Here is a 26392-nt window from a genome sequence, read left to right on the forward strand (position 1 = left end):
TTAAAGCATGACACCCAAGTTAAGATCTGGTCTCTTGCATTTGACTCTTGTTCTCTGTGAATTCTCTTAGAATTCACATATTTTCTGCCGAAAGCCAGACAGTAAATATTTTAGATTTTTGCAGGCTGCAGGGCCTGTACCACCCCGCTCACTGTGCTGTTCCTGCACTGCCACGGGCAGTCCCTAAATGAACAGGCATAGCTGTGTGCCAGTAAAACTTTACTTACAAAAACAAGGCCCCGCTTGACCTTAGTTTGCCAACCTCTGCCTTACTGCATGGAGAAGGTGATGGCACCCCACTCCAGTACTTCGCCTGGAAAATCCCATGGATGGAGGAGCCTGGTAGGCTGCAGTCCATGGGGTCGCTAAGAGTCAGACACGACTGAGTGACTTCCCTTTCACTTTTCAATTTCATGCATTGGAGAAGGAAATGGCAACCCACTCCAGTGTTCTTGCCTGGAGAATCCCAGGGACGGGGGAGCCTGGTGGCTGCCGTCTGTGGGATCACACAGAGTCGGACACGACTGAAGTGACTTAGCAGCAGCAGCAGCAGCCTTACTGCAAGACGAGCCCTATGGGAGGAAGTAGTAACAGAGTCACCTGCTTTCCTAGAAGAGAAATTACTAGTGGGTTCACATTCTGACACGTACATACGAGGCTAAAGTGAAAGTCACTCAGTTGTGTCCGACTCTCTTTGCAACTCCATGGCCTACACAGTCCATGAAATTCTCCAGGCCAGAATACTGGATCTTTCCAACCCAGGAATCGAACCCAGGTCTCCCGCCTTGCAGGTGGATTCTTTACTAGCTTCCATAAGGGAAGCCCCGAGGCTAAAAGTATTCCTAATAAAGTGACTATGTTGATCAGGCCAAGTTAGTTGCACAGAACAGTACTGACACTCGCAGAGTCTGGTCCTGGAAGCAGACTCAGTATCGTTCCGCTACTGCAGCCCGGACCCCACAGGCCAGAGCAGGCACATCAGATAACCATCACACAGACAGTACCGTCACTCACTCTCCACGGGGTTTTCATCTGTTCTCTCTTCTGCCCTGCAGGCCTCTTCCTCATCCTGGGCTTGATACTCTACCCCGCTGGCTGGGGCTGTCAGAAGGCCATAGGCTACTGCGGACACTACGCGTCGGCCTACAAACCTGGAGACTGCTCGCTGGGCTGGGCCTTCTACACCGCCATCGGGGGCACGGTGCTCACCTTCATCTGCGCTGTCTTCTCCGCCCAAGCGGAGATCGCCACCTCCAGTGACAAAGTACAGGAAGAAATCGAAGAGGGGAAAAACCTCATCTGCCTCCTTTAGTTTGGAAGAGACATCAACGCCGTTTTCTTGCTCACCGTAACCTTGTGAAACACTTCACTTCTGGTTCCGTCATTTGGGTCAAGTGAAGAACTAGCCTTTACCTACCGAAGCCACATTCCACAGCCTCCCAGGACCGACGGCAGGCTGCGTCCAGCCACGCCGAGCACTGCACGTGAGGGCCACAGTGCAAATCGTAAGAGATGGAACGAGAAAACCACACACAAGCCCTGACGTGGAGTTTCGTTCCGTCGGACCCCATCTCCCCCCAAGGCTCAATGAAGGATGATGATCTGACATGAAAGCAACAGGTTCTCTGGTAACAGAAGGGACCACAGGCCGGATCTGCGGGCGGTTTTAGACGTGTGTTCCTGCACAGGCTGCGTGCCCGCGGGCATCTCTGCCTCTGGGGCGGGGGCTTTGTTTCCTCTCGTTCTTTCACACTGTCTCCTCTGGGGTCCACAGTGAAGACCGTACATTTACCGGGGACATGACGTGCGCCACAGGGCACACACCAAGACACTGCCTCTTGCTTAGCTGACCTGAGCAGTCAGCAGGGACAGTGTGGAATTCTACTGTGGGACTTACTCTAGGCTGAACTCCAGAGTCAGGTGGGTCCACTGAACTCTGAGTGTCTAGAAATTTGAGGAGAGAAAGGATGAGGACCTGTCCCACCATGAGAATAAAAGCACAGACAGACTCCTATTAGTGGAGACAGAGTCACCCCACTTCCCAGGCGTAGCACCAGTACAGGCCCAGTCTCCTCTGCCACCAGAAATCCCGTGTTTTCCCCGAGGGCTAGGACTGCGCTTTGACTGCCGGGGGAAACCTCAGTGTTTCCTCCTTCCAGGGACCCAGGTCTCCAGGCTGCTGTGGCTCACTCAGAGAGCATGCCCGAATCCCAGCCCTTGCGGGGAGACCTTTCCCCGCTGTGCGGTAACTAAGCAGCACTCAGCCGTGTTCCCGCCCTCGGCAGCAGCAGATGACAAGGAGCTGGTCACAGGAGTTATGTTTCTGTAGTTACTGGCGTTGGTCCTGGATGCAGACTCAGATATCATTAAATTGCTCTAACCGGTGAGTTTACAGCAAAGGCTTCATTCTCAGGAAAGCATAGAGTAGAAGGTTCATGCAAAAATGAGTGCTCAACCAAGCTCCTAGCACCTGCCTACAACTGTTTACAGAAAGAATGAAACACCACTATTAAAAAGGATCCAGGGGCTTTTAATCTAGTTTCTATAAGTCACCAATATAACTGATTCAGGAAAATGGTATTAGCCATCACTTCAACCTTACCCTGGAATGATCAAAGGGACCAAAGAGAACCTAGCCTGGTATCACCCTGAACTTCAGAATTGCGGGATGCTACAGAGACGCTTCCTTACAACTTAAGCAAATGGGATGGATCCACCAAATTTCTGGAAGGATTAAAAGTATGGGTCTTTTTAGGCTTATGAATCTGCTTACTTGAGGGCTTGCTTTGTTTTGAAAATTTAACAAATAACTAATGAACCTTGTTTGGGCGAGGTATTGTGTGCTAAGCGCCACCAGGCACAGAAGAACCCTGATTCAGATCTTACAACCCTGCCCTGAGTAAAATCATCTTAAAGCTGTGTGAGTCTGAAAACCACGCCTTGCTGCAGAACGAGTAATTGCTTTATATTAATACATAGATGGGATGGAGAACTGAAGTTTTATTCCCGTCTGGCCGTCAGCCTGGACCAGAAACCATTTTATCTCACAGATTATGACCTAAAGGGCAGGAGAGGTAGGGGTGGGGAAACCAGCCTTTAATGAGTTCACCATTCTTAGACCAAAACTGAGAATAAGCAAAGTGTACCTCTGTGACTCTTTTGAAAAACAAAGGGGTAAATACGTGTGCTCACGGCAGCCTGCCTTCCGGACTCGGGAAACAAGACCTGTGTCTGACATCACACAGAAGGAGGTGATGGCGGCCACCGAACAGGGCTCCTGTCCCTGCTGGATAGGGACGCACAAAGTCCTGATGCCATCATACTTATCCCTTTTTAACACTAGGAAATTAATTTAAAAAAAAAAAAAAAAAGGCAATTCCAAAAATAAAGTTCCCTCCACCAGGCAAATAATCTTGATTAAAAATAATACACATTTTTTTTTTCACAAGATTCACTTTTCCTTCTATACAACTTAGAGAATCTATGTTATAATGCTGATTGCACACTCTCACTCTCCTCCCAGAGAAAAGTCATAAGCCTAGAGGATCCTCTGAGCAGGTCCATCATCTTTACTGATTGCTTTTCCACTACGGTGGGGTGGAGGTATATCCCTAGATCACTCTAATAACAAGTCATAAGTGAAAATGTGCCCTCTCTTGGCCAGAAGAAAGTCAGTTGACAGTGTTTACTTCATTGGTCTGAATGTCACAGAAGACCAAAAAAAGCACATGCACACATACACAAAACCCCAAACCACTAAAAACCACTTAAAACACTGATGTGTCAGGCAGAGCACAGATGAAATCTCTCTAGCAGAGAAAGAGTAAAGGTAAAGGTGGGCCTTTTGAACCTGCAAGTCCTTTAGCCAGGCTTCAGTTGGGATAAACGGAATATCAAAATCTTGCTAGCCTAGATGAAAACTGCATGGCTGTTTAAAAACCACTGAATGGGAGGAATGTGTTAGAAACAGATTGAAAACAATTAGACAATCATTGACCTACATCTATTTTTCTAATAAATTTCTATCAATCACATAATTGCCTCAGTCTAAAAATCTAATATACCTGGACCATCACTGCTACCAGAAAAAGTCTTATTTATTTTTCGCCTGCATTTGTGCTTCAAGTTTTGTGATGGGGCTGGGCTTCTCAACGAACTCCAAGAAGGCAGAAGTGTTTGCTTTGGATTCTGTGGATTCTTTAAACCTGTGTGCTAATTCAACAATCTTCATGAACTGTGTAAGGGTTTTTGTATACTTACCAAACATCTGTGGTGTAATGATCTTTGTGAAACATGTATTCTGTAAAGTGCCATAGTCCTTTTTTTTAATGTGTGTAGCATATTTAAAATATATATTATATATTATACATACACGAGTCTGTGTGAGAGATGTGCAATAACAAAGGTGTATGTATGTTCTGTTTTTTTGGGAACTGGACAGGAGTCAGAACAGAGACTGTTTCTGTTTTGGCAAAGGAGAGTTAAAACATTTTGCCTTCATGGCCTAGTCATTAACCCAGAACAATTCTAATGCTACACAGACCTATGTGAAGAAAAGACTGGTATGAAATCACCTTTCCCTGGGTCTGAATTAATCACTAGACGTATGTGAAAGGTTAGGCTGGCCGGCCGGGCCCAGGTGATGCCAGGCTTTCGTGTGAAATGTGAAGCTGCCGTGTTGCCTTTTCTGTTAGCGTGATAACTAGTCGTTGGTACATAATCACTAAGGAGCTATTTCTTAACCTGCTTGGATAGACCACGTTAATGCTAGACCACTATTTAAGGGCTAATCTCACACCTTCTTAGCCATAAGGGTCTGCTTAGACCAGACCTCTCTGTGCAATAACATATGGCCCCTGGAAATCCCAGGCCTGCATTTGTACCGGGGCAGCACAAGAAGGGCACGACTGGGGTTTCTTCTGAGACTGTGGTGAAGCGCCTTCCAAGGCTGGGGGTCATGCGGTGCTCTGGAGGAACTTGGCACCACTTGATATTATTCAGCAGCCACTTGAGCCAAATATAAAACTGTGTTACCGCTGACGGACTCAAATCAGAGCCTTCGAATTTCTGGTCATCCTATTGTAAACTAATACATTATTTGTCTAGCATTGATTAGGTTCCTGTGCATATGTATTTTCACCACATGCTCCCCACCCTCCCCAGATATGAATTAAACCAGATTTTGCAAACTTATTCTCATTCTTTCAAGTCTCATTATATTGTTTCAATATGATGTGTATAATCTGATCAAGAAAATATCTACCAAATTTTAAACATTAACATATGTGATACTGGTGATAAGATATTCAAGTATTTTAACTCTGCCATTCACTAATAACATATACACATACCTGATGTTAGCTTTAACATGAAGTATATATTTCTTCCCCTGAGAAGCACTGATGTAAATATAAATAGGAAAAAAAAAATTAAAACCCTCTCATATGCTACTTAGTTATCTAAATTTTGAAGAAATATGGAAATACTTCAAAGTATTGTGACTATAATGTAAAGAAATGTGTACAACAAGGGAAAAGTCAACTGAAGGACACGTTCTCCTCTTCCAACAAGAATACCACAATTAAAAGCCAATCATGGAGCAATATACATCCACATTTCCTGAAGGTAATCCTGCCCATAAAAAGCTTCATCTAGAAACAGGACTCCACTTACAAACTCAAGACACGTACAACCCTTTTCATAAACTCTTATTCAACTCTCCATATCATGTGAAGAACTTAGAACATACAAAAATAGCTTTATTTTCTTGATCTAGGGCCTGTGACAGCTGAAACTACTGTATGCTTTGGCTTCTAGGCATTCGAGACATTTTAACATTCCTGACATGTGCCGGATTTCTAATAGGAATCAACATTAAAAGCTGACAAAATTACCCAAATCAATAAAGGCAAGTTTTTTCCAAACAAATTACAATCTAAATAATCCAAGTGAAATTGGACATTTTCAGTTGCTTTCTCAGATGTTATTAACATCTTTTTCAAAAGTTAATCCACAAGACAAAGGACCCTGATTTTATATTTCAGCACAGGCTGGGCAACCCACACCTGTGCTTCACATTTCACCCTGAGTTCTTACTTAGCAATTTTGCTACCAGCTTGATCTTCCATGGCTTGATCTTCCTAGAACACACTGCATTCAACTCATTCCTAGCTCTCCTTAGAAATCTCTGCTTAACATAGTAACAGTCTTGACTATCCTGGACATTTCCTTTAAGGGAGCTATTTCAGCAGTTTCCAATAATTCAGTACCTTTTTTTTTTTTAACTCCCAAACACTAAAGGGTAAGAGCCTCAAAGCAGATTTCTAGCCTCCTCCCAAAGCAGCCAGTAATGTCTTCCTTTCAGGACCCCATCGGTTGCCTCGTCACACAGTTGTGGCCATCTGCGGGTGCCCCTACTCTCTTCCTCACTGCAGCTTCCTCCTCACCCTGGAGAGTTCTCCAAGATAAGTCTTTTAAGACATGACCTGCTCACTTTGCTTAGATACACAGGATGTAAATAAAAGCATAAATGAATAAGAGGAAGTAGTAAAACCACATGGAATAGAAAAATCAATCAAATAATTTGTAGCTCTTTGACTTTTTATAGTCAAATATCCTGAAAAATCTAGTATCTATACAAGCAGTCCACCATGGGCATATGTTTGGGAGAAACCACTAAACTTTACCCTTAAGAGAAGGAAGCCCGAATGAAGGCAGGAGATAGTGAAGACAATGAGATGAAGAGACGTTAGGGAGAAAGAAGGGGCAGCTTGGGGAGCGATGAGAAGCAGTTCAGGGAGTAGGGGAAGGAGTCTAAGATGGTTTGGGCACTGGGCAGAACGCGGTGCCTTCCCCCAGATCAGGAAGCCAGCGGGACTGGGACAGTGAAGGCATGAAGGTTCAGCCTAGGCTGCCAACGTGAAGTCCCATGCACAGCTAGAAACACACGGTGGAGAGAAGACCAGCTGGGTGACAGAGACTTGGGAGTCTTCAACATGGACAGGCAGTAAGAACTTTTAACCTTTATACATGTTTCATGGGCTGGTATTGTGCTAAGCACTTCTTTTTAATTCATTTATTCATTAAAACCTTGTGAGTAGAAACTAATATCCTCATTTTATAGATATATTAACTGTCACCCAAGTAACTTAACTGAGGTTAAGTAATTTATCCCACATGAAAAAGCTGGTAAGTGGCAAAGCCCAAGTTCAAATACAGGTTTGACACCAAAGACTACATTCTCCAACAGCTGTAGTTTCTTTCTACCCATAAGAGAGAAAACAAATACAAACCCCAAGGAGACACCAACATCTCTGCATACTAAACTCTTAGAATAACTTCCAAATTTAACTCCAAAAAAGCCACACCATGAGATGACAACTGATGAAAACACTGCTCCCTTTCAGAGAAAAACCTGGTAATTTTTCATACTTTCCAAGATGACAACATATATCTCAATTTGCTCAATCTAGAGAACAGCATTAAAAATTCATCAAGTATATGACAGTGATAAAAAATGATAGTTTTATTATAAACAATCTGTATATAGCACAGGGAACTATATTCAATATCCTGGGATAAACCATATGGAAAAAGAATATTTTTTTTAAATGTATATATATGTGTAACTGAGTCACTTTGCTGCACAGCAGAAATAAACACAAAATTGTACTTTTCAACTATACTTCCATAAAAAAATTATAAATAATCTCTCATCAAGAATAAGCAGCCATTATGATTACATAAGGGGCCTATTTTCTTCATAGCTAATATGACAATTAAATGAGGATTTGTTTGCAACTTAAGTTTCTCCAAACACACACACACCCACACGCACACACGCCAAGGATCACTGAGGAAGCAGCACTGCTGTGAGGAGCAGGCAGCAGGTACTTACCCACAGGTTGTGGAGGTAGGCCTTGGTCTGCAGATTTTCAAAAATACACGCTGTACTTTTTTTCTTGATTACTGAATTGTTTTCTAGAGTCCATTGTCCCTAGAGGATGGATATGAGTTACTGGAAATGTGGAAGATGGAAAAGAGAGAACTGGAGAGAGGTGGCACCGGGTGGTGGAAGCAACCCCACATTCGCCAAGAATCGGGGGCCTGTGCTGGCTGCCTCTCCCCTGCCACCGCCACCACTCACTGAGTGACTGGGGTGATTTCCTATTCCTCTAAAACGGGGCCCAAGAACAGAAATTCCAGCACAGGCTTGGTGTGAGGGTTAAGTAACCGACTTAAGTGAAGCATTTAGTACAGTTTCTGATATACAGAAAGTCCCCAATAGTATGTTATTTTTAGAAAAAAGTTAAAAGAATCTTCTGTCCAGACTAATATCATTTAGAGTCGATCTTAAAAATGAAGCGTTGTCCTAAAAACTGTGAAGAATAATATAACCTGTTGTTAAACCCAATCTAGTTTTTACCTAGAGAGCCTCAGTGGATTGGCTACCTTGGCCAGCAATTTTTTTTCCATCCTGTACTAGTCATCTTCAGCTTAGGGCTTTCAGCAAGTAGAAGATTCCTCTGTAGATACAAGATACGTGGTCACTCCTATTTATAAACAAGGAGTATCAGCTGAGCCCATCATCTGTGGGAAACCAGAATGCTCAGAAAACCCTCCGATTATTTGTTAAAGCCTACTGATGCCAAAGCCTTCTTAGAAAAGGAACATCCAATCACAGCACAGTGTAAATAAAGATGGAGATGGAGGGCGTAAATTGATACAATTTTCTGGAGAGCAATTTGACAATGCACATCCAAGATCATAAAAATCTATACTTACACTTTGACCAAGCATATTGTCCTAAGGAAAGAACACAAGCTTGGGTCTGCAATTTAGCAATAATATATTTCTTGGTAAGTTATTTATAATAAAAAAGAAAAAAACTGAAATTCAGAACCTAAAAGAGTAACAGGATTTGAAAAATAACATGTGGTACATGCATATACAGCCACTGTTACAGAACTAATTCATCAATAGGAAAAATTCAACATATTTATATCAGAATTGGAAAAAAGATTACAAACCATTGTGTAAGTTAAAATTCTCTAGCAAAAAGCCATAGGAAATCGACTCAAGATAGCTCAGAAGGAAAAGGGTAAGAATATTACTTGGAGAATGTGATATCCAGCTAACAAAAAAGGGGTGAACAGCCAGGCCTCACAAAAGAAACAGAGAGCTGGTAAGGCCTTTCCTATGTCCTTATCCGACTTCTTCTGCATGTCTGCTTCATTCTCCACTTTCAGCACACATCAGTTTTCTGGTAACTCTTTCAAAGTCTTGGCAGAATATGATTATCCACATGGCCCAACTCTGAAACAGTATAATTCTAGACAAATCTACTTTCAGAGTAAAAATTTAATGAGCCATGTATGAGTCCACTATGGCCAGGTGACATCCGGTGCCAATGTGGTCTTCAGGGGTCCAAAGAAATGGGGTTTGTGAAAGCTAGACAGAACTCCTTAAAAGACCAATTACAAGGCTGTAGAGGGAAATCTTATTTCTTAATATTAGGGGAAAAAGTGGCCTTCCTGGAAAATTAACGGAAAGAAATGAACCAAATTTTAACAGTACCTATTTGTGGGTATAAAATTATGAACCACTGTAACTCCTTTTGCTGTAAATATTTTTTTTAATTTATATGAAATGTAATTTTAATTTTACAAATAAGTTAATTTTAAAAGCTTAACTAGCAGATCATTATGATATAATACCAAGTAAGGGAAAAACAGGATAAAAATTCCCACTATTTATATCCTTTAACTATATAAAATATGTATGTATACAAAAAGAAAGCAAAAAGTACAATAAGCATTAACAGTGGTATCTCTAGATGAGAAAAATTACATATTGCTTTATTTTCTCACTTATTTTCCACATTTTTCAGTAGTCCTACAACAGATACACATTTCCTTCATACTAGAAGAAAACTAGTTGGAGGGATGTGTATGCCCAGTGGGCTCAGTTTTTGTGTAGGAGACAATAATGTTGTGGGAACTTCTGTAACCACCAGAAGAAAAACAGTTATTCGGGGCATTTTCTTCCTGAATAATAATGTAAACTGTCACGGTAACAATGACTCATGACCATGATTTATCTTGAGAATTACTGGCCCACAAAATTTTTAAAGAGTTCTGGAGGAATTCTAGGATTAAAGCTAAGTACTATAAAACAAAGAGTTAAATAAAATGTGCATTCTATGGTTCTACAAATTCAACTGTTTAAATGTACAAAAGATAATAGTCAACATATGAAACACTATAAGGCAGAAGAGGATTAACGACTTTCTATCTCCAGTAAAGATAAAATGGGTTTAGTGGCAGAAGAATTTTAACTACACCATCAGCTACGCCAACTCCAGAAAGTTATGAGCTGAAAAATAAATCAAGATTTAGATAAAATTTAACACTCACTGCACTGTTACCTGCTGGCTCCTATGCCCCTTGCCATTTGAAAACATAAACAGTGCTGATGAAAATTCTCTAAGTTGAAGGCTTTGTCTTATCAAAACCACATAGTTAAACTGTAAATATGAAGCCCACAAGAGGGGTAAGAACACTAGAGGGGAGCCTTTCCCTATTTTGCTAGAATCTTCTAATCAAGGACATCTATTGTATTTATCTAGGATAGATTAGAGGCAACATCTGGCTAGCTTAGAAATTTTCTACAGATTCCTTTCTATCTTTCTATAGATTGTGATAAATCTTAAAGTTTAAAAATACTCATTCTTAACAAAAAGTGTGCTGTTGTATAAAATGTACCCTAAAATTCTGGTAGAAATACTTCACTTTCCATAATATTTAACCACCGAGATACAACCTTTTAGTTTAATAAACAAGTAGTATAAAAAATTCTAGTGTTTTAAAACATACAGTTCTACTCTAAATAAATTTATACTATGGCACTTGAAAAATCTATCAAAGTACAGATTTTTAAACATCCTCAATTATTTTTACATTAACCGCTTTTATTTCACCTCTAAAGTTCTTAATCACAAGGAATCAGTAAATTCCTTTAAACATTTAGCTTAAGGAAAAAATGAAAGAATCACAGTGCAATGATGAGTGACAGCACAGAAATTCTAATAAGGGAAAACTGCACAAAAATGCAACAGATTCTGTACAGAAACAGTGTAGATTTTTACCAATAAAAATGCAAAATTAGGTGCTAATGCCAGTGTTTTCAGAAAAAGATAAAGCAATAACTATAAAAAGCATTATGTACTACAAATGATTTACAGAAACTAAAACTTAATTAAACATAAACTCCCTCTAAAATGCAAACCATACATTATATCAACATGATTTACAAAAGGCCTATATCCAGTGAAAATCCAAAGTCACTTTTAGGTAACACCCAGAAAACTAAAATGCTGTTCCTATTTTAATTTAACATGAATTTCTCAAATGAGATTCACCATGAACACTTTTTTTAGACTATATTTTTTATATCCTCTTTAGATAATCAGATGAAAAATCCAACAATACACAAATTGGTACTTTCATCAGTACATAAAACAACAACAGGTAGTGAGTTTAGGGAACAGAAAACAAGCCCAATCGCGTCAACACAATACTAGAACAGAGGCGTCCATGTGAGCCCGCAGGGGAGGTCTGGGCCACAACACGGGTTTTCTGTTTTGAATCTGGCTTCTAGTCTGCGTATTTTGACCTTACAGTGGTCGAACTATTTAACTAGTGAATCTCATGTTCCACTACCTACAAAGGTCTAAAGCAACAGAAGAACTGTCATGTCATTTTAAAAAATCAAATGTGGTATTTCTATATACATTGAGTCCTCTGTATAATTACTGCCTCTGAAGTGCTAATACAGTATTTAAAATTACACAAACAAACATCCAGTAAACAGCATTTTATTTTATGACACTCTGTGTTAATACAATAAATATACAAAACTTCCAAACCACCGAAAACATGCAACAGTAGAGGGACAGATGGAGGGCATTTATATAGAACCATGACAATCACCATAATGGCAGCGCAATAGTACTCATTGACAAAATATACAGACATCCTTAGATAAATAATCCAAGTTCCAAATTAAACACCACTGAGCAATGATTTTCCAGTGTTCAAACTTTCGTTTGAAATAAAATAGCCAAAACAATACTACAAACTGAAAACTGACGTGGCTCCTTACAATGTGAAGACCATTTCACGATTGTGATACTGGGTAATACTAATATCAAATATAAACCACTAACAAATGCCAATCTTTTACTGAGCGCAAATGTGACTATTTACTAATAGTTGTTAAGAGAATAGAGATTATAAGAATTAAAAACTCCTCTACCTTATCAAACTGTTAAGCAGTGCCATCATTTTAATGCACATTTATGTTTTTAAAAAACATTTTTCTCTTTATAAGCTTGTATTAACCCAAATAACTGGAATTTAAAACAACACTTCCGCCATCCAAACAAACAAAAAAAAAAAAGGTACTGTTGGTTGTAATTATTCTTTGCTACTTAGCAATAGAGGATTTCTACAGAAGAGAGAGAAGCATTCATAATTCTTGAAGAAAAGTATTGATATCTCAGTATTCTTCAAAAGTCTCTATGATAAAGTTTTCATCTGTAGTTTAAGGAGAAACAAAAGGAACTTGAAAGATAATGACAGACCTAAGTGCTTTTGTTGTATTTTGTGGTTAATGTTTTGAATATTTGTAAAATCCACGCTCAACAAAGCATACTGATGAAACATTTTTCAGTAAGATTATAGGCTCTAAAAAACTTGAATGGGCTTATTTGGTTGAGAAAGTAGGTAGAGATTATCACTGATCAGAAATATTCATAAAAACAGCTTTAAATTCATACTCTGAATCCTATTTTCATCAGAGTAAAAGAAATATCTTCCAAGTATATTACTTCAACAAAGCCCCAAATAAATCAAACGTAAACACCATCTGGATGAAGCTGAGTTATACCTAGCATCACACAAAGCTTCTTTCATAAATAGGAGAATTTACCTTCCTACCTCTAGGATGAAACTCATTTTAACTCCAAATTTGGGGGGAAGAATAAAAATGATTTAACCATTTACACCCAGCTGATTTTTTAGTATCAAATAATATAATCCAACAGACTACCCTTCCTTAAAATCAAATTGCATACAACATACTCATTATTCTGCAATCTGAGGTCTGCTAATGACTTCCAAAACAATAGTACTATGACTTTACAAGTGTCTTTGAGGCATTTAATCAGTTATTAAAAATGATTCAAAGTTTCAATCCAAGTATACTATAAGAATGAAGTCCTGTGCTGCATAGTAACAATTTTAACATGATTATGTTCATAATTAATGCATTCAACTATATCTGTATTTTCTTGCTTGGTTCAAGTTAAATGTTTTATTTTTTCTATTGCTACAGATTTTAGTGTGTTCAGTGTGTCTCAAAAATTCAAAGACTGAGGTGCATTAGGGATTCAAGTATAGTGAAGTATCAGGGTCTTTTTAATGCCAACTAGACATGAGAGGCTAAAAAAAATAATATCTTAAATACTGTTATGTTCTTTCAGGACATGGAGTCAGGCTAGACTTTAACACCTCTGTTAAAAAGTACACAAGCATACCCCAAAAGAGAGCTGCCCAACACAAGCTCAGTTCAATTAAAAAGAGTAGCCACAAGAATATACCAAAGTTTCCAAACAGTAATATTTTACTATGGCATGAATACTGAAAATTAAAAACAAAAAGGTATTATCATCACTACATCCTATTCCACCAATTATCTACTTTTTTTGGATAATGCACTGCATTATATTATATCTTCATATTACATCCGGTACATTTTTATTTAAAAGAAAGTATTATAGAAAATCATTTCTATGATTCTATAAACAAGTCCCCAATCCTACAACCATAAGCAGTGCATAACCCAAAATACTAATTCTTTTAAGAAACATGGTATCCATGCAAGATCAGAGATTGATTATCAAAATATCAACTACTCTAAATAAAGAAAATAAAAAGATAAAATTTACATTATCTGCTTTGAAAAGCACAGGCTCTTCACCGGTGACTGAAACTGCTAAAAAGCAAGCCAATTTAAAAGACCCTAAATTTCGGATGTCCTATTTCTTTCAATATAAATAAGGAAAAGGAATGAAGCATTGCTTTACTGCTCAAATGTGTAATTTTTATGTCTAAGATTCTGGACAGAAGGACTGCAGCAAGTACTAAGTGCATTTTCTAGTAAGTGCCATGTTAATTTCAGTGTGTCACCACTGAAATAATTCGCTGAATATTCATCCCCCCAAAAATATGGAGAATGTTTATTTTGTATGTAATATTTTTTCTGCAAGGGGCACTGAACTATTGAGAAACTGTCAGGTAAATAATAAGACGAGGAAGTTTTTCTGCTTTTAGCCCATGCACAAGAGATTAGGAAATATACGTGCTGTGTGTACTGTGTGTTTGGAACTAAAAAAAAATGTATAGAATACAGTAACTAGAGAAAAAAGTACAATCAAAAGGTAACAGTGCATTGTCGGAAGACTCTCTAAATTTGGTTACCCTTGAACGCATTCTGAGCTGCACTGCTCGCTGCAGTTGAAGCTGCGTTTGCGGCCGCGGTCTGGACAGTTTTGTTGGACATCACACCTGTTGCAAACTCCTGCTGGGCCTTCTCAAAACTAGCACCTGTTGTGCGATACAGTCCATGTACCTAGGGAGACATAAAAAAGTGGGAGAAGATGAGTGGTAATCTTACATGTTCTTTAGCAACAGCTCTTCAATTAGTCTCAACATGACTCAGAGATACAAAGAATAGATGTGAGGCAGGAGTCCTAAGATCAAGGACATCAGCCCCAACTTTGGAACACGACACTGCATGTAAATATTTTCTTAAAACAGATTTTTCCTTTTTATCTGCAATGCAGAAGAGATAATTATGCCTATGCCAAACCAAGAATAATTTAAAAAACAGCTTAACCAAAAGCAAAAAGCTATGCTTTCCATTGTACCAAGTTAAGATATTTACATCCTTAAAAAGACTGGTTTAAACATAACAAATCCCTTAGGATTATACAGTGGAAATGGCAAATAGATTCAAGGGATTAGATCTGATAGAGTACCTGAAGAACTATAGATGGAGGTGGCACAGCAGGCAAAGATGAAAACCATCCCCAAGAAAAAGAAATTAAAAAGGCAAACTGGTTGTCTGAGAAGGCCTTACAAACAGCTATGAAAAGAAGAGAAGTGAAAGGCAAAAGGAAAGGTATACACTTCCGAATGCAAAGTTCCAAAGAACAGGAAGAAGAGATAAGAAAGCAGTCCTAAGTCAACAATGTAAAGAAATAGAGGAAAACAATAGAATGGGAAAGACTAGAGATCTCGTCAGGAAAATTAGAGATACCAAGGGAACTTTTCATGCAAAGATGGGCACAATAAAGGACAGAAATGATACTAACAAAAGCAGAAGATATTAAGAAGAGGTGGAAAGAATATACAGAAGAACTATAAGAAAAAGATATTAATGACCCAGATCACCACAATGGTGTGATCACTCAGCTAGAGCCAGACATCCTGGAGTGTGAAGTCAAATGGGCCTTAAGAAGCATCACTACAAACCAAGCTAGTGGAGGTGATGGAATTCCAGTTGAGCTATTTTAAATCCTAAAAGATGATGCTGTGAAAGTGTTGCACTCAATATGCCAGCAAATTTGGAAAACTCAGCAGTGGCCACAGGACTGGAAAAGGTCAGTTTTCATTTCAATACCAAAGAAGGGCAATGTCAAAGAATGTTCAAACTACTGCACCATTGCACTCATTTCATATGCTAGCAAGGTCATGCTCAAAATCCTTCAAGTTCAGTTCACTTCAGTCGCTCAGTCATGTCTGACTCTTTGCAACCCCACGGACTGCAGTACGCCAGGCCTCCCTGTCCATCACCAACTCCCAGAGTTTACTCAAACTCATGTCCACTGAGTCAGGGATGCCATCCAACCATCTCATCCTCTGTCGTCCCACTTTCCTCTCATCTTCAATCTTTCCCAGCATCAGAGTCTTTTCCAATGAGTCAGTTCTTCACATCACGTGGCCAAGGTATTGGAGTTTCAGCTTCAGGATCAGTTCTTCCGATGAATATTCAGGACTGAGTTCCTTTAGGATGGACTGGTTGGATCTCCTTGCTGTCCAAGGGACTCTCAAGAGTCTTCTCTAACACCACAGTTCAAAAGCATCAATTCTTTGGTGCTCAAATTTCTTTATAGTCCAACTCTCACACCCATACATGACTACTGGAAAAATCATAGCTTTGACTAGATAGACCTTTGTTGGCAAAAAATATCTCTGCTTTTTAATAAGCTGTCAAGGTTGGTCATAACTTTTCTTGCAAGGAACAAGCATCTTTTAATTTCATGGCTGCAGTCACCATCTGCAGTGAGTTTGGAGCCCAAAATAATAAAGTCTCTCACTGTTTCCATCGTTTCCCCATCTATTTGCCATTAAGAGATGGGATGGATGCCATGATCTTAGTTTTCTGAATGTTGAGCTTTAAGCCAGCTTTTTCCCTCTCCTCTTTCACTTTCATCAAGAGGCTCTTTAGTTGTTCTCTTTCTGCCATAAGGGTAGTGTCATCTGCATATCTGAGGTTATTGATATTTCTCCCAGCAATCTTGATTCCAGCTTGTGCTTCATCCAGTCCAGCATTTCTCATGATGTACTCTGCATATAAGCTAAAGAAGCAGGGTGACAACAGCCTTGGCTCCTTTCCAGATTTGGAACCAGTATGTTGTTCCATGTCCAGTTCTAACTGTTGTTTCTTGACCTGTATACAGATTTCACAGCAGGCAGGTCAGGTGGTCTGGTATTCCCATCTCTTTCAGAATTTTCCACAGTTTGTTGTGATCCACAGAGTCAAAGGCTTTGGCATAGTTAATAAACAGAAGTAGATGTTTTTCTGGAACTCTCTCACTTTTTCAGTGATCCAACAGATGCTGGCAATTTGATCTATGGTTCCACTGCCTTTGCTAAATCCAGCTTGAATATCTGGAAGTCCACGGTTCACGTACTGTTGAAGCCTGCCTTGGAGAATTTTGAGCATTACTTTGCTAGCATGTGAGATGAGATGAGTGCAATTGTGCAGTAGTTTGAGCATTCTTTGGCATTGCCTTTCTTTGGGATTGGAATGAAAACTGACCTTTTCCAGTCCTGTGGCCACTGCTGAGTTTTCCAAATTTGCTGGCATATTGAGTGCAGCACTTTCACAGCATCATCTTTTAGGATTTAAAATAGCTCAACTGGAATTCCATCACTTCTACTAGCTTTGTTCGTAGTGATGCCTCCTAAGGCCCACTTGACTTCACATTCCAAGATGTCTGGCTCTAGGTGAGTGATCACACCATTGTGGTTATCTGGGTCATTAAGATCATTTTCATATAGTTCTTCTGTGTATTCTATCCACCTCTTCTTAATATCTTCTGCTTTTGTTAGTATCATTTCTGTCCTTTATTGTGCCCATCTTTGCATGAAAAGTTCCCTTGGTATCTCTAATTTTCTTGATGAGATCTCTAGTCTTTCCCATTCTATTGTTTTCCTCTATTTGTTCACACTGATCACTGAGGAAGGCTTTCTTACCTCTCCTTGCTATTCTCTGGAATTCTGCATTCAATGTGGTTTATCTTTCTTTTTCTCCTTTGCCTTTCGCTTCTCTTTTTTTCATAGCTGTTTGTAAGGCCTCCTCAGACAACCATTTTGCCTTTTTGCATTTCTTTTTCTTGGGAATGGTCTCAATCACTGCCTTCTGTACAATGTCACAAACTTCTGTCCATAGTTCTTCAGGCACTCTATCAGATCTAATCCCTTGAATCTATTTCTCGTGTCCACTGTAAAGTTGTAAGGGATTTGATTTAGGTCATATTTAAATGGCCTAGTGGTTTTCCCTACTTTCTTCAATTTAAGTCTGAATTTGGCAATAAGAAGTTCATGATCTGAGCCACAGTCAGCTCCCGAATTGTTTTTGCTGACTGTATAGTTTCTCCATCTTTGCCTGCAAAGAATATAATCAATTTGATTTTGATGTTGACCATCTGGTGATGTCCATGTGTAGACTCTTCTCTTGTCTTGTTGGAACAGGGTGTTTGCTATGACCAGTGTGTTCTCTTGGCAAACTCTGCTAGCCTTTGCCCTTCTTCATTCTGTACTTCAAGGCCAAATTTGCCTGCTACTGCAGGTATTTCTTGACTTTCTACTTTTGCTTTCCAGTCCCCTATAATGAAAAGGACGTCTTTTTTTGGGTGTTAGTTCTAGAATGTCTTGTAGGTCTTCATGCTGCTGCTGCTGCTGCTAAGTTGCTTCAGTCGTGTCCAACTCTGTGTGACCCCATAGACGGCAGCCCACCAGGCTCCTCCATCCATGGGATTTTCCAGGCAAGAGTACTGGAGTGGGGTGCCATTGCCTTCTCCGGTAGGTCTTCATAGGACTGTTCAGTTTCAGCTTCTTCCTCATTACTGGTTAGGGCGTAGGCTTGGATTATTGTGATACTAAATGGTTTGCCTTGGAAATGAACTGAGATCATTCTGTCATTTTTGAGACTGAATCCAATTACTGCATTTCGGACTCTCTTGTTGACTATGATGGCTACTCCATTTCTTCTAAGGGATTCTTGGCCACAGAAGTAGATATGATGGTCATCTGAGTTACATTCACCCATTCCAGTCCATCTTAGTTCGCTGATTCCTAAAATGTGTATGTTCACTCTTGCCATCTCCTGTTTGACCACTTCCAATTTGCCTTGATTCATGGACCTAACATTCCAGGTTCCTGTGCAATATTGCTCTTAACAGCATCAGACTTTACTTCCATCACCACACATCCACAACTGGGTGTTGTTTTTGCTTTGGCTCCATCTCTTCATTCTTTCTGGAGTTAGTTCTCCACTGATCTCCAGTTGCATATTGGACACCTACCAACCTGTGGAGTTCATCTTTCAGTGTCCTATCTTTTTGCCTTTTTATACTGTTCATGGAGTTCTCAAGGCAAGAATAGTGAAGTGGTTTGCCATTCCCTTCTCCAGTGGACCACGTTTTGTCAGAACTTTCCACCATGACCTGTCTGTCTTGGGTGGCCCTAAACGGCATGGCTCATAGTTTCACTGAGTTAGACAAGGCTGCTGTCCATGTGATCAGATTGGTTAGTTTTCCACGACTGTGGTTTTCAGTCTGTCTACTGCAAAATTGCATTTAGAACCAAACCCCGTACTTGCCAGAGACGCTTGGAGGGCTCAAACATAACTTGTGTGCACCAGGACCCAGAGACCCCGCAGAGACTGAGACAGAACTGTGTTTGGGTGTCTCCTGAGGAGGTACGAGTTCGCAGAGGACTGCTGCAGGGGCAGGGGCTCTGGGTGCAGAAGACCTGGGTGTGGCATAAGCCCTCTTGGAGGAGGTCACCACTAACCCACCACAGAGCCGCCAGAACTTATACAGGACTGGGGAAACAGACTCTTGGAGGGCATAAACAGAACCCTGTGTGCACCAGGACCCAGGAGAAAGGAGCAGTGACCCCACAAGAGACTGACCCAGACTTGCCCGTGAGGGTCCAGGAGTCTCCGGCCGAGGCGTGGGTTGGTGGTGGCCTGCTGCAGGGCTGGAGGCACTGAGGGTAAAAGTGTGTGCCTGGAACCTTTTGAAGGAGGTTATCTTCATTACCTCCACCATAGTTTGGCCTCAGGTCAAATAGCAGGGAAGGAACACAGCCCTTCCCTTCAACAGAAAATTGATTAAAGATTTATTGAGCATGGCCCCACCCATCAGAACAAGACCCAGTTTCCCACTCTGTCAGTCACTCCCATGAGGAAGCTTCCATAAGCCTCTTATCCGTCTCCATCAGAGGGCAGACAGACTGAAAACCACAATCACAGAAAACTAACCAATCCTTCAAGTTAGGCTTCAACAGTACGTGAACTGAAAATTTCCAGATGTACAAGCTGGATTTAGAAAAGGCAGAGGAACCAGAGATCAAATTGCCAACATTCGTTGGATAATAGAAAAAGCAAGAGAATTCCAGAAAAACATCTACTTTTGCTATATTGACTACAGTAAAGCCTTTGACTGTGCGGAATGCAACAAACTGTGGAAAATTCTTTAAGAGATTGGAATACCAGACCATCTTACCTGCCTCCTGAGAAACCTATATGCAGGTCAAGAAGCAACAGTTAAAACAAAACATGGAACAACAGACTGGTTCAAAATTAGGAAAGAAGTGTGTCAAGGCTGTATATTGTCACCCTATTTACTTAACTTATATGCAGAGTACATCATGCGAAATGCCAGGCTGGATGAATCACAAGCTGAAATCAAGACTGTCAGGAGAAATATCAATAACCTCAGACATGCAGATGACACCACTCTTATGGCAGAAAGTTAAGAGGAACTAAAGAGGCTCTTAATGAGGATGTAAGAGGAGAGTGAAAATGCTAGCTTAAAATTCAACATTCAAAAAACTAGGATCATGGCATCCAGTTCCATCACTTCATGGCAAATAGATGGGGAAACAATGGAAACAGTGACAGACTATACTTTCTTGGGCTCCAAAATCCCTGTGGCCTGTGAGTGTAGCGATGAAATTCAAAGATGCTTGCTCCTTGGAAGCAAAGTTAAGACAAACCTAGATAGAAAGCAGAGACATTACTTCACCAGCAAAGGTCTATACAGTCAAAGCTACAGTTTTTCCAGTAGTCATGTATGGATGTGAGAGTTAGACTATAAAGAAAGCTGAGTGCTGAAGAATTGATGCTTTTGAACTGTGGTGCTGGAGAAGACTCTTGAGAGTCCCTTGGACTGCAAGGAGATCCAACCAGTCCATTCTAAAGGAACTCAGTCCTGAATATTCATTGGAAAGACTGATGCTGAAGCTCCAATACTTTGGCTACCTGATGCAAAGAACTAACACATTGACAAAGATCCTGATGCTGGGAAAGATTGAAGGCGGGAGGAAAAGGGGATGACAGAGGATGAGATGGTTGGATGGCATCACCAACTCAATGGACATGAGTTTGAGCCAACTCCAGGAGATAGGGAAGGACAGGGAAGTCCGGCGTGCTGCAATCCATGAGGTCACAAGGAGCCAGACACAACTGTGCAACTGAACAACAAAAAACACAACAAGAGACATTCTGACTTAACTACATTAACTTACTACCCAAGACAGTGCCAAGAAAACAATACCTTACTATTTCTATGTCGTCTACATATACACCACTGACCCTATATATCAAATTGTATCATTTTATCATTTAATGTACCACACAATATGTATATCCTTAAAGATACTTGTGCTATTCACTCTGTACACTATTTAACATTTTGTGTATGGTCAGGTTTTAAGGGATTTAAGAGGAAATACTTCTGAGAACTATCTGTCCATACTGATTCTTCACTCAAATCTTAGATTCTTACAAGCAGGGTTCAAAAATACTCTATTAGCATCTCTTTCTAAGATGCAATAAACTACGAAGCACATCAATCCATAACATCACCCACTCAATCTAACACAAATTTGAGAAAGGAAATAACAACAAAACATATTAGGACAAATATTTATTTATTACATGCCTACAAACTTGGGGGGAAGAAAGATGAGACACAAAAGTGAACTTGTAATTACACTGCCTTGTGATTAAGGCCTAAATTAGAAGCCTGACTAGAATGTCATCAAAGCAGGTTTGCAGGATTGGGGCAGCGCACCCAAGTCAGCCCTTTCTCCAAGCGCAGAGACATAGGAACTGGTAATTGCGGCTAAGGCAGAGTGAGGGAAAGGCGAAGGAGTCAAATGCTTTCAGGTTAAGCTTAGATACTGAGACACTGTTTCAAGAGAAGAGAGAGGACAGGTTGTTTTAGTAGGGAGAGCACACGCTAAGTTCTAAGCATTCATCCATTGCACAAATGTTTATGGAATACCTACTATGAGACTGCCATGGCAGACAGGTGAAAATCTGGTTGGAAGCTAGACAGAAATGGACTAGGGACAGGGACTTGGAAACCAACGGCACATAAATGGTAGCTGCAACTCTGACGTCAGCTAACTGCGCGTGGTGAGAGAGCACAGAAAGCAGAAACAAAAGGAAATCAAGCACCGAAGCCTGTTAAGGCACCTGTATTTAAGACATACTCATAACAACAAGAAATGATTGAGAGAGGAATGAGAAAAACCAGGGATCTTTTCACAGATGCCAAGGGAAGAAAGCAGTTTAGGAATGAAGAGCCGTTACGGGAATAAAGGGGTAAAAGCCCCCAGTTCTTCTGATACAGTAGCGGAAGCAAATGCCATATTACTACGGATCAAAGTACTAAAGGGTCAGGGAGAAAAAGAGCACTCAAATACCTACACGGTTGAATCTTAAAATTCTGTTAGTACCAAGGCAGTATCATAAATATGGCGCTATTTTTATTCCTTTCCCAACCAAGTTCTTTTATAAAAAATATATGTGCAGATAAATTACTACACCTATGTTCAAGCAATTTATCTCATAACGAGTACATATAATTACATCCTACAAATTAAATGTATTACAGAAATCTAATAAACCTTTTTTACTTATCTGTCTTTCCCCTTTACCCTCCCCCCTGTCCTCCTCAATTTATGGGCATGTAATTAACAAACATTTGTTCTAACTTGCTTATTCCTTTTTTAAAATTTATATTAAATTGAGTGGCTGATATTATATCCTAGTGGACTTTACGGTTTAATTACTTAAAATGTAACGCATAGCCCCACAGAGCAGGGAGGGAAAAGAGAGGTAAGAATAACACAGTTTTCAATGATCTGTATTTGTACAGACCCAGGGAGCCACCTAGAGGGAAAACAGTACCTATGTATCGTGCACAATGCTCAAACACTGGTTTAATCCACGATACCCATGTGAAAGGGTGATTCCTCATTTCAGTGTCCCAGCAAAATGGGCTACTTACAAGGTTCAACATCGCAAAAAGCTTACCATTTCCCTGTTATGTTTCAGTGAAACCTATTAATAACACACTCCTTAAGAAATCGGGAATACAGTTTTAAGGTAAAGCAATGTAATTAAAAACAAAAACAAAAACTGAACAACTGAAATACTTGCTATTTCTTCTGCTTATGAGAACTGCACTAACCTACATATTTCGTCCTAGGAGTATCACAGAAAAGACACTAGATTTTATATCTACTGATTCCACTACTTTCTACAGGGCTGGACACCACTGAAAACCTCAAGTTAACTTCCAATACAACAAAGAATACTTCTTATCTCTCAGAGTTTTCCTGAGGATCAAATGAGAACACACTAGATGAGTAAAACTCAAAATAAACTTTAAAATGTCTGCCAAAGTGCCACATTCATGCTAAGTCGCTTCAGTTGTGTTCGACTCTTTTTGGACTGTAGCCTACCAAGCTCCTCTCTCTGTCCATGGCATTCTCTGGAGTGGGTTGCCATGCCCTCCTCCAGGGAATCTTCCCGACCCAGGGATCAAACTCGTGTCTCTTACATCTCCTGCGTTGGCAGGCGGGTTCTTTACACACTAGTGTCATCTGAGAAGTCCAACATGTGAGACACAACTCCAGAGAGAATTCTGCATCCTTCATTTATCTTCAAAAATACCTTAGTGTACAACATGGTTGAATGACACGCAAAATATTATATACTGTGGAAATTTAAAAATCATGGTACTTTATTTAAACAAAACAATTCACGTGTATTATTTCCATTAAAGCTTCTGGAACACCATGTCAAGAAACTATCTTCTTGGGTGGCAGAGAAGGAAAATGCTGAGCTCATCTTCTCCCACAGGCGAACCCACCTTAGAGCTACTTACAGACCAACTATTAATGAGAAATACCTGAAGACTAGCAGACAAGACCTACTAAAAGTAAAGCTATAAAGAAGGAAGCAAATGAAGATGATAATAGAGGCACAGATGCAGTACAGTCAAGGCCTAACACCCTGGGTGGGTGACCTGTAAACGGGAGGAGAATTAGAATCACAGAGATTCTCCCTGAGAAGTGAGGTGGTCCAGTCCCACACTGGGTTCCTGATCAGGGAAGGTGAGCCCCCAGAGCTTCTGGTTTTGAAGGCCAGCAAGGCTTGCTTTCTGAGGAGCCAGAGGGCTGCAGGAAACAGAGCTGCTGATGTTCAGTCCTGTTCAGTCGTGTCTGACTCTTTGCAACCCCATGGACTGCAGCATGCCAGGCTTCCCTGTCCCTCACTATCCTATCTTCTGGAATTTGCTCAGATTCAGGTCCACAGAATCACTTATGTTATCTAACCATCTCATCCTCTGCCACTCCCTTTTTCTTTTGCCTTCAATCTTTCCAAGCATCAGGGTCTTTTCCAATGAGTCAGCTCTTTGCATCAGGTGGCCAAGGTACTGGAGCTTCAGCTTCAGATCAGTCATTTCAGTGAATATTCAGGGTTGATTTCCTTTAGGATTGATTGGTTTGATCTCCTTGCTGTTCAAGGGACTCTCAAGTGTCTTCTCCAGCACCACAATTTGAAAGCATCAATTCTTCGGTGCTCAGCCTTCTTTATGGTTCAACTCTCACATCCATACATGACTACTGGAAAAACCAAAACTTTTGACTAGACAGACCTTTGTTGGCAAAGTAATGTCTCTGTTTTTTAATAAGCTGTCTAGGTTGGTCATAGCTTTTCTTTCAAGGAGCAAGCGTCTGAATTTCATGGCTGAAGTCACCATCTGCAGTGATTCTGGAGTTCAAGAAAACAAAATCTCTTACAGCTTTCACTTTTTCCCCTTCTATTTGCCATGAAGTGATGGGACTGGATGCCATGATCTTAGTTTCCTGAATGTTGAATTTTAAGCCAGCTTTTTCACTCTCCTCTTTCATCCTCATTAAGAGGCTCTTTAGTTCCCTTTCACTTTCTGCCTTTAGAGTAGTATCATCTGCATATCTGAGGTTGGTGATAGCTCTCCCAGCAAAGACTTTGCTCTTAAGGGGCTCACACAAAATGCCACCTGGTTTGAGACCCAGGGCAGAAGAAGTCATCTGAAAAGAGCCTGGGTGGGACCCACTTGGAGAGCCTCCTGGAGACAAAGAGGCAAGTGGAACTCACCTTGGGGACACAGATGCTGGTGGGAGCCGATTTGGGGAACTTGTGCCACCACGAGGACAGTGGTAATAGAAAATGCCAGTTTGGAATCTTCCTTCTTGCTTATCAGGGCTGGGACCTGACCCCACCCACCAACCTGTCAGCACCAGAATGAGGGCACCTCAGGCCAAGCTTCTAAGAGGTGGACCCAGCCTAACGCACCACCAGGCCAGAAGCCACAGACTCCTCTGAGCCCCCAGCTAACTCAGGACCCAGCCCCACAAACCACTGGTTAACATCAACCCCAAGATCTCCATAGCCATGCAGTCAAAGACCCCAGAGCTTGAGTCCATCCTCCACTGACACAGCGCTAGCCCTGGGACCCCCTGTATCCTGGCCCCATCCACAAACAGGCTGACTCTAGGTTTAGGATGCCCTTGTTCTGCAGTCAAAGACCTAGGACCCGCCTACATTCACCAGTGGGCCAGCACCAGCCCCAAGACTCAGACTTACTCAGCAAAGGGCAGTCACCAGACCTGGGAGTCCTTGGACCCCAATCCCACCCAAAAGAGGGCCAACACCAGCTTCTGAACACTATGCACCTGGCAAACAGCTATGTCAGAAACTGGCCCCATCCAGCAGAAGGCCAACATGGGATCTCGGACACCCAGCATACAAAACAGCCACCATGACACACAACTCTACCCAACAGAGGGCTAGCACTAGCCCTGGGACCCCTGGGGCTTTGTAATCAGCCACCGCATGACACAGCCCGGCCCACCTAAGGCAAGGCATAGCAACCAACCAGACTGAGGGCCGGCCATGTCTACCAGACTGCCCACAGTAGTCGGTATGCAACAATGAAAGGGCCCATGCAACCTACATAGGGGGCAACCCCAGATCACATAGCTCTGGGGATAAGAGGGGAGTGCACTGCTGGGACATGTAGGGACCACTTCTCTAAGATCAGGAAATGTAACAAACCTACCAAATATAGAGAAATGAAGACAGCACCTGAGCCAAAATGAGGTAATGGAGGAATATGTTTCAACAATATGATAAAACCCCAAAGGAAGAAGTAAGTAAAGTGGAAAAAGGCAATCTACACAAAAAATAATTTAAGGTAATGATCATAATAAAGAATGTAGGGCAGTGATAAGATTAACAAAGAGTTAGAAAGTACAAAGAGTAATCAAACAGAGCTGGAGATACAGTAACTGAAATTAAAACTACACTACAAGGGGTGAATAGTAGGTTAGATGATGCGGGGAACAAATCAGAGAACACGAAGAGAGAGCAGTGGAATCACTCAAACAGAACAGAAAAAAAAAGAATTTTAAAA

The 26392-nt window shown here is 40.8% G+C and overlaps 2 protein-coding genes across 11 annotated transcripts in view; one reads left to right on the forward strand and one right to left on the reverse strand.

The window, feature by feature from the left end:
- The window catches only part of LHFPL2 (LHFPL tetraspan subfamily member 2), a 174212-nt gene extending 169019 nt beyond the window's left edge, over positions 1–5193 (forward strand). For all 4 annotated transcript variants that reach the window (XM_086323140.1, XM_086323138.1, XM_086323141.1 and 1 more), the window contains one exon: positions 1056–5193. In XM_086323140.1, the coding sequence (XP_086179266.1) occupies positions 1056–1312 (257 nt within the window). In that variant the 3' untranslated portion in view covers positions 1313–5193. The remainder of the gene's footprint in view (positions 1–1055) is intronic.
- Positions 1–26392, reverse strand: part of SCAMP1 (secretory carrier membrane protein 1) — a 151834-nt gene that overhangs the window by 15091 nt on the left and 110351 nt on the right. For 6 of the 7 annotated variants that reach the window (XM_086323135.1, XM_086323133.1, XM_086323131.1 and 3 more), the window contains 2 exons: positions 14541–14691; positions 7898–7996 (listed from right to left, as the gene is read on the reverse strand). In XM_086323135.1, coding sequence (XP_086179261.1) covers positions 7935–7996; positions 14541–14691 — 213 coding nt within the window. In that variant the 3' untranslated portion in view covers positions 7898–7934. Of the gene's footprint in view, positions 1–7897; positions 7997–11859; positions 14692–26392 lie in introns of those variants that run through there. The other variant, XM_086323134.1, reaches the window with a different exon arrangement.

The sequence above is a fragment of the Bos grunniens genome, chromosome 10, assembly GCF_055505025.1.
Source record: "Bos grunniens cultivar Pamir isolate PY7600 chromosome 10, Bosgru_T2T1.0, whole genome shotgun sequence".
NCBI classification, from domain to species: Eukaryota; Metazoa; Chordata; class Mammalia; order Artiodactyla; family Bovidae; genus Bos; species Bos grunniens.